The sequence below is a fragment of the Lampris incognitus genome, chromosome 4, assembly GCF_029633865.1.
Source record: "Lampris incognitus isolate fLamInc1 chromosome 4, fLamInc1.hap2, whole genome shotgun sequence".
Taxonomy (NCBI): Eukaryota; Metazoa; Chordata; class Actinopteri; order Lampriformes; family Lampridae; genus Lampris; species Lampris incognitus.
In genome coordinates this window covers 52,004,217-52,016,487 of record NC_079214.1, presented here as the reverse complement: position 1 = coordinate 52,016,487, position 12,271 = coordinate 52,004,217, and the positions used below count along the sequence as shown (strand labels likewise).

Sequence of the window (12,271 nt, the reverse complement as noted above, 5' to 3'; positions counted from 1 at the left end):
GTTGCCTTGGCCTCTAAATTCCCCAGATCTCAGTCTGATCCAGCATCTGTGAGATGTACTTGAAAAACAAGTCTGATCCATGGAGGCCCCACCTCGCAACTTACAGGACTTAAAGGATCTGCTGCTAACGTCTTGGTGCCAGATACCCGAGGACACCTTCAGACGTCTTGTGGAGTCCATGCCTCGACAGGTCAGAACTGTTTTGTGGCACGAGGGGGACCTACACAATATCAGCCAGGTGGTTTTAATGTTTTGGCTGAATTATGGGAGCTTTTCCCCATCATAGAATTAACTTCATGTTGCTCGGAATGCTCATGACATGATATGATAAAGACAGTACGTAATGTGCCTGCTTTTTCCGGATTAACATTTACTTTTACTTCAGCACCGTTTTTACCAGAAAATGCTTGGTACTCAAAGACATTTCATATCAGATACTACTATCAGATATTTTAAGACTTTTACTCAGGTAATATTTGTCTGGGTGACAAACAGACGTTTTCTAGTAAAATAGCTTTACTTTCTCCCAACTATGGACTTCGAGTACTCTTTCCACCTCTTAGATGGGGCTGTAGTCAGTATGGTGGGATGCAACATGGAGCTTTGTTGAAGTGTTGTGGGCCTAATTCACTGAAACATCAGTGTTCAGAGGGTGCGAAGGTATGAGAGAAGTAGACATCATTTGGCAGTGTAGCCAGATTTCCTCAGTGATTGTCTGAATGTTTACGTTGAGGACAAGCACAAGGTAATGTGGCATCCTTTACTGTGTATTGATTCACTTTTAATTGATTCAGAGGGCCCTGGGTCCCACTACTTTGTGGCTAAATATGTCAAAGTATTCTTGGGTAAAATACTCAACCCATATCTGCTCCAGGGGCACTGCACCAGCAGGCTGATCCTCCACCTCAGTTAAGAGGGCGGGATAATACCCTGTTCAATCAAGTGTACCAAAGCCAAAATCAAAGGATATCTTCTCTACGGTGGTTGAAAAAAATAGTTATGAAGTTGGTAGAAAATTGCAGAAGTGGAATAAGATCATTTTTTTCTTTAAACCATCAAGATAGATCATCATGATACATACTGGTTATTACAGTTATCAAAATTATAAAGACTATTATTTTGGCCATAGTCCTTGAGACCCAGTACACTATGGAGAGAGCCGGTTAATTTCCCAAAACATTTTATTTATTTATTGGATTTTTTTCCTTCCCTTTTTCTCCCCAATTGTGTCCGGCCAACTACCCCACTTTTCCGAGCCATCCCAGGCACTGCTCGACCCCCTCTGCCAGTCTGGGGAGGGCTATGGACTATCACATGCTTCCTCCGATACATGTGGAGTCACCAACCGCTTCTTTTCACCTGACAGCGAGGAGTTTCATCAGGGGGATGTAGCGCGTGGGAGGATCACATTATTCCCCCCAGTTCCCCCTTCCCCGAACAGGCACCCCGACCAACCAGAGGAGGCACTGGTGCAGCAACCATGACACATGCACACATCCGGCTTCCCACCCGCAGACATGGCCAGTTGTGTCTGTAGGGATGCCTGACTAATCTAGAGGTAATATGGGGATTGGAACCAGCGATCCAAGCCTGGGCAACACATCACTCCCACCCTTGTCCACCCTCACTGGCTCCCAGTCAAATCCTGCATTTCTTGTAAAATCCTCCTCCTCACCTATATATCGCTCAATGCCCATACCCTCCAGTACCTATCAGACCTTCTCAACCCCTATATTCCATCCTGACACGGGCCTGCTTTCCATCCCCCACACCAGCTTGTGGACATTTGGGGATAGAGCCTTTAGTGTGGCAGCCCCCACCCTTTGGAACTCTATTCCATCAGAGATCTGCAATGCTGCTTCTTTGGATAATTTTAAAAGACTACTGAAAACCTACCTTTTTACTAAGGCCTCTGGTCTGTAGTCTTTTGAGCCTTGTTTAATCTTTTCTTTTTTTTTCTTATCTAGTATAAAGCATCCTTGGGTTCCTTGAAAGGTGCTATACAAAACTAAATTGTTGTTGTTGTTGATCCCCGTGTTGGTAGGCAACAGAATAGACCGCCGTGCTACCTGGATGCCCAATTTTCCAAAACATTTTAAATCGAAGGTTACTTAATTTTGTTGTGTAAAAATATGCATTTTTGGTTACACTTTACTTTAGGGGATCGGAGGGGGTCGGAAATTACCTAGTAAATTCCTAGTAATAAGGTGGTAATTATCACATAATTTCTTAGAAATAAGGTTGAAATTACCTTGTAATTTGGGTTAAGGTTGGGGTTAGCTGTAAAATTACCTGTAAAAACTACCACCTTATTACTAGGAAATTACTAGGTAAATTCCTGGTAATAAGGTGGTAATTATCACGTAATTTCTTAGAAATAAGGTTGAAATTACCTTGTAATTTGGGTTAGGGTTAGGGTTAGGGTTAGCTGTAAAATTACCTGTAAAAACTACCACCTTATTACTAGGAAATTACTAGGTCATTTCCAACCACCTAAAAAAAGTGTTACCACATTTTCTATTAAGAGGTACTTTGGTTAAGCACAGGTTGCAGCTCCGGTTGGTGCTGAGTAAACCCAAAAATCTCTTTTAGATGATTCGCTTTCTGGAATTCGATTTTTTTTTTCATTTTTTCAACAAAATTCAAGAGTGGGGAAAAAAACTGCTGTGAGAAGACGACTGCTTGAATGAAATATCCCATCGCTGTTTTACGCTCCCTTACCAACAACAGTTGAAGTGCCCTCGGGCAGTGAAACTGCTAAATTGCTCCATTACACTGGGGTGCACGTGACAGCTCCTAGGTGCAAGTGCTTAAATGTAGTATGTAAGCTTCTCATCTTTGGACACTGTACTCATACACAGGTGCTGGAAGTACGATTTGGTTCTCAGTCAAATAGCCTGATAAAATAGGGGTTAAAAAGATTCTCTACTCTCTGGTTAGGAGTGAGGGGAGTGGGAACAGCTGGTGTAGAGCCGGTACAGCCTCTACGCCTTCAGGGACATTCCAGCCTGGGTTCACACAAGCCATAGTGGCCCTCATGGCTCCCAGACCCCCCAGTATAGAGCAGGGTACAGCATGCATGCACACAGCTTCTGCCCAACGGGACAACCAGGGCTGAGACTACTGGTGTATCTTGTCAATAGAAAGTTGGTTAAAAAGAGCTAAATAAGACAAGCTGAATTTTTTGCATTTATGCACTTTGAAGGTGGTCCCTAATATAGCTGTCCTCGCGCTGTAAAAATAGCAGTCTTACAAACACCTTCCCTTAGCAAAGAACAAACAATTTTATTTACTTTCACACCTGTGTAGCCTGTCAGTTTGTGAGAGTCTTTGATTATCTGACAGATGTTTTTTTTAATTTTTATTTTGATCTACTTTAATGATCCCCGTAGGGAAATTATGCTCTGCATTTAAACCATCCTAGCTGTGCAGCCAGGAGCGGTGGGCAGCCGCCATGCAGCACCCGGGGACCAACTCCAGTTCGTTTTGCCATGCCTCAGTCAAGGGCACAGACAGCAGTACTGACCCCAACATGCATGTCTTTTTGAAGGATGAAAGCATGGTTCTCACTCTTTTGTAGATAAAACTCAATGGGAAAAAAACAAAACAAAACAATTTGAGCCTTGGAGACAAACTGACCATTAATAAGGAATCTTTTAATACTAAGTACAATACGGAAAATCAGTGGTCATCAAAAAGAAAGAAGAAAAAAAGAAAATCTGTCTTTCGTGCCTTTTTTGAACATCAGGCAGGAGGGATTTAGTGAGTGACATGTCAGACATGAGTTAAGACACTGAGAAGTCATCCTGGTCTCAGAAAAAGAGACAATTGTCAACTTGAGCTGATGTTGGTAATGTGGTGAGCAGCAGTCATGCTGAAGGCTCTTGCAGAGCAAAGAACACTCAGTCAGGACCACAAGGTACTCTCCAGTAAGTCCATCTGAAACTCTCAAGCCAGTGGCAGCCAAAAGCACTCTAGGTGGGGAACTCATCACGCCTTTTTTGGTGAAAACTTACATTCAGTCAAGACGCCCTTGTCACGGGGTGCCTCCGTAGCCGAATGGTTACCACGCATACCACATGGCCACATGGTCGCCGGTTCGATTCCAGTCGGCAGTATTTGTTGCATGTCATACTGCTCTCTCTCTTCCTCTCCCATTTCCTGCCTTTCCCTATCGCTCACTAATAAAGGTAAAAATACCAACAACAAAAAAAAAAGAATCTAAAAAAAAAAAGATGCCCTTGTCGTATCACCATTGTTTAAGTATCTTTAAAACAGTCTACCACATCCAAATTGAGGAACATGCTTCATAAACTAAAGCATACATTAAGGAAATACATCCTTCCATTTCTGAAGATGTGAATGGCCGATGATTCGTCACGTGGTGATGTGTTTGGCATAACAGAAGTATGAGAGTTGGGGGGCGCTTGGTACTCGGTGTTTCTGTGTGCATGCGTGCATCCCTTTCACTTTGAGGCCTGAGAGAGCCTGGCGAGGCCAGCCTGGCGGAAGGTGGCTTGATCCTTCATTTCCAGCACACAGTCCCTCACCATCTCCACAAACATGGCGGGCCACAGTTTGTGTAGGGCCTCGCCTTTCAGGTTGGTGTCTGATGCCCTCTTGACCAGCTCCCGGAGGTATTGTTCTGTCATGGCAGCTCGCTCTGATGGCTCCACAGCGCCCTCCTGAGGGATAAGAAAGGGAAAGGGCGGGGGTGTTAATTTGGTTTACATTTGGGGTGCTGGGTAAGTCCCTTTAGAAAAGGGAAGAGTCTATCCGGTAGAAACTTGACTTAAACACATTTTATGGACAATGTTTAGGATTGATGTTGATATAGATTTGGGCCAAGTAGAGTCTCTCCATTCATTAGTGACACGTGATACCATCAAGCAAAACATGCACATGAAACAGTCAAAAGATTACACAGAATTCCTGGGTGATGACAGATGATATATCTATAAAGGCCCAGTCTTAATATACTGCTTTTTTTTGTGTGGATTTTTCCCCCCTTTTTCTCCCGATTGTACTTGGTCAATTACCCCACTCTTCTGAGCCGTCCCAGTTGCTGCTCCACCCACTCTGCCAATCTGGGGAGGGCTGCAGACTACAACATGTCTCCTCTGATACATGTGGAGTCACCAGCCGCTTCTTTTCATCTGACAGTGAGGAGTTTCACCAGGGGGATGTAGCGCATGCGAGGATCATGCTATTCCCCCCAGTTCCCCCTCCCCCTCGAACAGGCACCCGCATCAACCAGAGGAGGCGCTAGTGCGGCAACCAGGACACATACCCACATCCAGCTTCCCACTCACAGACACGGCCAATTGTGTCTGTAAGGACTCCCGACCAAGCCGGAGGTAACATGGGGATTCGAACCGGCAATCCTTGTGTTGGTAGGCAATGGAATAGACTGCTACACTACCCGGACACCCCTAATATGCTGCTTTTGAAGTCATATTGAAAACTAAATGAACAATGTACAATAAGCAATCTAAGGAGTGCCCATTGCCAAAGATAACGGTTTGAGATTCACTTGGTAAACCTTTGGACATTGTTGATGGAATCCACTCCCAGCAACAGGAGGCAAAGTGAAACACAACGCCAAGCATCTCTTTGAATGTTTCCTGGCAGCATCAAGTTTCATTCCCATCAGTGAGTCAATGCTGAGGCAGATTCTTAGGAAGTGCTTAACCTCCTTGGAGAGCATTCTGGGAAGCAATGACTCTGGTACACGACCATTCACTTACATTTTAGACACTGCTAACAGTCCAAAACAGAGACTTCAAGTGAGTGGTCAGATAGCAGTTAAGTGTCTTGCTCAAGGACATATGACTATTGACAGGCACATGGGCTATTGTGGGAGTTGTATTTTTAATCTTTAGGGTACTGGATGGGCTCTCTCATTGCTGCGCCACTCTGGCAGAGAGTACTGACCTCAGGACTGTCAGTGCTGCAGTCTCGGCTGGGGTAGTTGAATAGAGCTCTGCTCAGGCCCTCTCCCAAAAGCTTGCCATTGTCTCGCAGCTCCTCTGGGCTCAGCCCTGCCCGCCGCCCACGACCCTCCAGCAGGAACTGCAGCTGACGCTTCCTATAGGCAGAGTGAGGGGCAGAAAGATAGACAAAGAGTGGGGAAAGAGAGTGATAGAATGGGGGAAGGTGTGTGTGTGTGTGTGTGTGTGTGTGTGTGTGTGTGTGTGTGTGTGTGTGTGTGTGTGAGCAGATCACACAGAGGAAGATAGTTAAGTCTGTCTCTCTCTGTCTTTGTCTGAGTAGCAGGGGTGTACTGTAGTAAGTGTCTTGATGCATGCTCAATAATCCAGGTAAGAAAATCAAAAAAGGTTGATTGAATCAGTTCATCTGGATACAACGTTTATTGACATCATCAGTCTAAACTGACTACAGGTATCCCCCAACCTTATAAGCATACTGTCAAAAGTCCTAGAAAGAATGCTGCTGGATAGAGTGCATGAGTCTATCAACTCCACGAATAGATAACCAGTTTGGTTTTAAAGCTAAACATGGCACCGACATATGTATATACGCCTTAAAGGAAATTATTAACAAATACAGAGCCCAAAACTCATCGGTTCTTATGAGTTTTATTGATGCTCCTAAAGCTTTTCATCGTGTTACTCATAGAAAGTTGTTTGTTAAATTGAGTCAAAGAGGGGTCCCTAAATACATTGTGAGAATTCTGGCTTATTGGTATGCCCACCACACTATGCAAGTGAAATGGAGTAATAGTGTTTCAGCCCCATTTGGGGTTAGCAATGGTGTCAGACAAGGGGGAATTCTGTCTCCAGTTCTCTCCAAGCTATATATTGATGATTTGTCCAAGCAGTTGAAAGCCTATAACACAGGGTGCATGATGGGTAATACCTTGGTGAACCATATTATGTATGCGGATGACCTTGTCATCCTTAGTCCCTGTAGCGCTGGTCTCCAGCAGCTCCTTAATATATGTTTTGTGTATGGTGTGGAGCATGATATCAAACACAGTGCTAGTACGAGTGTTGTCATGATCAGCAGAACCAAAGTGGTCAATCATCTAAAAGTTCCTGGTTTTACATTGTCTGATAATAATCTTGTGGTATGTAATAAGGCGAAATATCTTGGGCACTATATTACTGAAAAAATGACAGATGATGATGATATTTATAGGCAATGCCACATGATGTACGCACAAGCAAACACTCTGTCATGCAAGTTTGATATGTGTTCAGTTTGTGTGAAGATGTCTCTGTTCAGAGCATATTGTACAACACTCTATACTGCCCCCTGTGGTCAAACTATAAAAAAGCAAGCTTACAGAGGCTTCGAGCAGCTTATAATGATGCTGTGAGAATACTGCTAAAAAGACCTAGATGGTGTAGTAGTGCAAGTAAAACGTTTGTGGCTGCAGGAGTCAGTAACTTTTAGGCTCTTCTAAGAAAACTCATGTATAAATCTATTTGCCGGCTCAATGACTCTGATAATGTAATCATCAACAGTTTAACTAATATAAGATTCAGTGCCACACGCTACCGATCCCGGCAGTGGGACCAGCTGCCTTCTTATAAGACACTGACTTGTTCCATTTATGTTATTTTATTGTGTTTACTCTTTGTATTGTCTGGGGTTTGTCTTTTACCTATTTGTATTTGTCTGGTATGGACCCTGAATCTGCAATATAGTTTTGATTGAATTTAATTATAAACAGCATAGTTTCGGCCATTATGCAACTGTGCTGTTTGTCAGGTTGGGAGGTACCTGTAGTCAGTTGAGACTGATGAAGGCACTTGGGTGAGTGATGAAACATTCCTCCTACTAAACGTTGTGTCCAGATGAACTGGTTCACCTTTCTGTGATTTCCTTACCTGGATTTTTGAGCATGCATAAAGACATGTAGCAAGGTATATTCTTGTCGGCACTGAACACTGGCACGCCTTAATACTTACACTCGCACCCTTTTCAGCATTAATAAATCTGTCAAGACAAATACACAGAGCCTGAAAAGTCCAGAGGAAACACCAGTGTGAAAATCTTTGGAAAACACAGTGTCAGTCAGTGGACAGAGCCTTGGGTTGACAGTAATCCAATACCTGCTGACTTAATGTTTATAAACCGCTGCTCCTCACGATATCTTATTTACCTCTGGTTGCCTTCAACAGCAGGATGTGGACAGATGTAAAGGGAGAACAGGACATTAAAAAAAAGGATGTTAGCTGCATTAAATGCTGCCATCTATCAGCATTAAATCTCATGCCATACAATACTGCACCAACATGTTCCACATGCTGGTGCCAGAACGCTTAGCTAGTGCTTAGAAGAGGCTGGAGGCCAAAATACCAGCTAGGAGGAGAAAGTTTGTGAACATGTCAATTTGATTGTGTGTGTGTGTGTGTGTGTGTGTGTGTGTGTGTGTGTGTGTGTGTGTGTGTGTGTGTGTGTGTGTGTGTGTGTGTGTGTGTGTGTGTCTCATTGGATACAAATAACCAGGTGGTGTATCCACCAAAAAAAAAACTTATCTGTCCTTCTCAGAGTATAGCCATAGGTGAGTTGAGACCAAACAGTTTGAAATAATACCAATATGGTTCTGCTTTCAGACAAAAGACATAATAATCCACTGTCCTCCACTTCTGGGGTTTATTTTTGGCGGGACTGCAAAAGCGGGGCCAGCCCTACACATGCAGTTGTCGGTGAGTGAGTGCCTGAGTGAGTGATGGAGTTTCCCCATTGGCCGTTGCTCTTTCAAAATGAATGGGCTTGAACAGTTTTCTATCATGTCATCAGCTGTTCACGGAACCGATGTCAAAACAGCCACAGAATTTCTGAAAATGTACTGCCATAAATGAATATAACGGATTTTTTTTAAACTATTGATGAGGTTGACTTTTTGGAATAAAATTCTTTTATACTGCAGCAATAGGCTATTGTAAAATACATAGGATGATACAGTACAGGCAACAGTAGCTAGGAGACGTCTTTGGGATCCTTTTGTATTCTCAGACATGCCTACCAAAGGCCCCTTAAATTAGACAACGCCACAATGATGTTGTTAATGCTTACAATTTAAAAAGTTTAGCATGCAATACATGGCCTCGTGTTGTACTTCACAGTAGCATGCAACCCCTAACTCATTTGTGTCCCTTTTTTTTTTGGACTCCCCCCCCTTTTTTTTTCCCCAATTGTACTTGACCAATTACCCTATTTTCCGAGCCGTCTTCATCACTGCTCCACCCCCTCTGCCAATCCGGGGAGGGCTGCACACTACCACATGCCTCCTCCGATACATGTGGAGTCGCCAGCCACTTCTTTTCACCCGACAGTGAGGAGTTTCGCCGGGGGACGTAGTGCGTGGGAGGATCACACCATTCCCCCCAGTCCCCCCTCCCCCCTGAACAGGTGTACCGACCGACCAGAGGAGGCACCAGTGCAGTGACCAGGACACATACCCACATCTGACTTCCCACCCGCAGACATGGCCAATTGTGTCTGCAGGGATGCCCGACCAAGCCGGAGGTAACACAGGAGTTCGGAGAGCCCCGTGTTGGTAGGCAACGGAATAGACCGCTACGCTACCCAGACGCCCCCATTTGTGTCAATTTTGGTCATCTACCTCTTTCAACTGATGCTGGCATGCCATGGGTAAGTCCAACATCTATGGATTAGCCTAAACTGGCTAGGCAATAATAATCAGAATAATTATCAGTAATTGTGAAATGAAAACGGGTGATAAATAATGCTCTGTCGCTTTGGAGAAAGACTGGCGAGAACATCAACATTAATCGAAATGGAAGCTTAAAAATAACAGTATAAAGTATAATATAATTTCCCACTAAAATACCTAGATGGTAAGAATTAAAAAAAAATCGCTATCGCGATAAGACATTCAACTAAAACATTTTCTAGGCCTGGTACCTTAAGTGGAATTCACAGAAAGTTGAATCAGTTCATCTGGACACAACGTTTATAGAGAAAAATGTCTCATCACTCATATAAGTGACTTCTTCAGTCTCAACTGACTGCCGGTATCCCCACCCTTATAAACAATACCCCACCCTTATAAACAATACAGTGGCATAACCACCAAAAACAACAATTGGCTTCATATGCAAATATTACATATGAAAGTGGAGCAAGTGGAATTGTTACCCGGGTTAAAACAGGAACAGATGTGGACAACTGTACCAGATGTACAACTACCCCCCAAAGCACTGCCGCTACATACAATCTAGGAGAATACATTCATTATCCATCTATCAGGAGGTTTTCTTGGTAAAACTAAATGGCATCGGGGAGATAGTGTGTGCACTGACAACACACACATGCAAGGCATTGGGTGGAGGAATAACTGACACTGTTTATGCCTGAGGTAATTCCTCAATCAAATCTAAACATTATGGTAAGAAGGAGGATTCCACTGCAGAGCCGTTTTGGCATCTCACTAGGCAAAACCTGGTTATGAATTCAATCATGACGCTCAAGCAGGCAGTGTAAGTAATTGTGTTTGAAATGTTGCCTCATAGTATGTTGATCATAGAGGGCAAACAGTGAGATTCTGTCTTCCATGTCTCTGTCATAACACAGATGCATTTAACCAAAGTATTTCACTCCTCATTGTATATTTTTGATTTTTTTGTTTTTGTTTTTTGATTTTGAGATACTTTATTGATCCCCTTGGGGAAATTACACTCCGCATTTAACCCATTCTAGCTGTGTAGCTAGGAGCAGTGGGCAGCCGCCATGCAGCACCCAGGGACCAACTCCAGTTCATCTTGCCATGCCTCAGTCAGGGGCACAGACAGAAGTATTAACCCTAACATGCGTGTCTTTTTGATGGTGGGAGGAAACCGGAGCACCCGGAGAAAATCCATGCAGACATGGGGAGAACATGCAAACTCCACACAGAGGACAACCTGGGATGACTCCCAAGGTTGGACGACCCTAGGGTTTTAACCCAGTACCTTCTTGCTGTGAGGCGACAGAGCTAATCACTGAGCCAGAGTCAGCACCTCTGAGTCTGAAGCCATGGTTCTCTACCAGAAAATGGTGGATTGCTCCCTCCGGGTTGGGGATGAGTTGTTGCCTCAAGTGAAGAAGTTTAAGTATCTCAGGGTCTTGTTCACAAGTGAGGGGAGGATGGAGCGGGAGATTGACAGGTGGATTGGTGCAGCATCAGCAGTAATGCGGACATTGTACAGGACCGTTGTGGTGAAGAGGGAGCTCAGTCGCAAGCTAAAGCTCTCAATTTACCAGTCAATCTTCTTTCCAACCCTCACCTATGGCCATGAGCTTTGGGTAGTGACTGAAAGGGTGAGATGGCCGATTCAAGCAGCTGAAATGAGTTTCCGCCGTAGGGTGTCTGGACTCAGCCTTAGAGATACGGTGAGGAGCTTAGACATCCGGAGGGAGCTCGGAGTAGAGCCGCTGCTCCTTCGTGCCGAAAAGAGCCAGTTGAGGTGGTTCAGGTATCTGATTAGGATGCCTCCTGAGTGCCTTCCTTTGGAGGTTTTCTGGGCACGTCCAACTAGGAGGAGACCCCAGGGTAGATCTAGAACTCGCTGGAGGGACTACATGTCCAATTTGGCTTGGGAATGTCTTAGGATCCCTCAGGAGGAGCTGGAGGGCATTGCTGGGGAGAGGCATGTCTGGAGTGCCCTACTTAGCTTGCTGCCACCGCAACCCGACCCCGGAGAAGTGGCTGATGATGGGATGAGATGAGATGATAAATACTTTATTTGTGTGTGTGTGGGGGGCGGGGTGTAGAGGGGGTGACAAGACAGGAAGGTGGATTACTATTGCTGCATTATTGTTCTATATACTTGCAGTGTATTTCTTTTCTCTTGTGTATATTTGACTATATATTGAATCTGTATATCTGTGACTTGTCTAGTGTATTTTTACTGTGATGTAGTATATATTGTATTTTCCTCTGATGCTGCTTACAGACTGCATTTTCCCCTAGGGGACAATAAATATCTATCTATCTATCTATCTATCTATCTATCTATCTATCTATCTATCTATCTATCTATCTATCTATCTATAAAAAGACTCAATAAAAATGTGTTGGTGAAAAAAAGTGTAATTGTGAGTCATTGGGCTCTAGTTTCTGGGTCTTAGTGCAGTCGAAGGCGCTGGCGTTAGTTCATGGCGCAAGTCGATCTAAGGCGTGGCCAGGACTTTTTTGCTGATTTCAGGACATGCTGCACTGGCGGTGCTCAGGCACAGTGGAGGCACAGTTGTAAAAGGGTTGGACTAGAAGGAATAAATGATCAGTAGAAGTGGT

General features: G+C 44.1%; 1 protein-coding gene across 1 annotated transcript in view; it reads right to left on the bottom strand.

Moving 5' to 3' along the window:
- Positions 1-4,466: 4,466 nt before the first annotated feature.
- The window catches only part of LOC130112068 (leucine-rich repeat-containing protein 49), a 62,536-nt gene continuing 54,731 nt past the window's right edge, over positions 4,467-12,271 (bottom strand). Inside the window, exons 13-14 of the mRNA XM_056279369.1 lie at positions 5,935-6,088; positions 4,467-4,685 (exon numbers count right to left, since the gene is read on the bottom strand). Of these exons, the coding sequence (XP_056135344.1) occupies positions 4,467-4,685; positions 5,935-6,088 (373 nt within the window). The remainder of the gene's footprint in view (positions 4,686-5,934; positions 6,089-12,271) is intronic.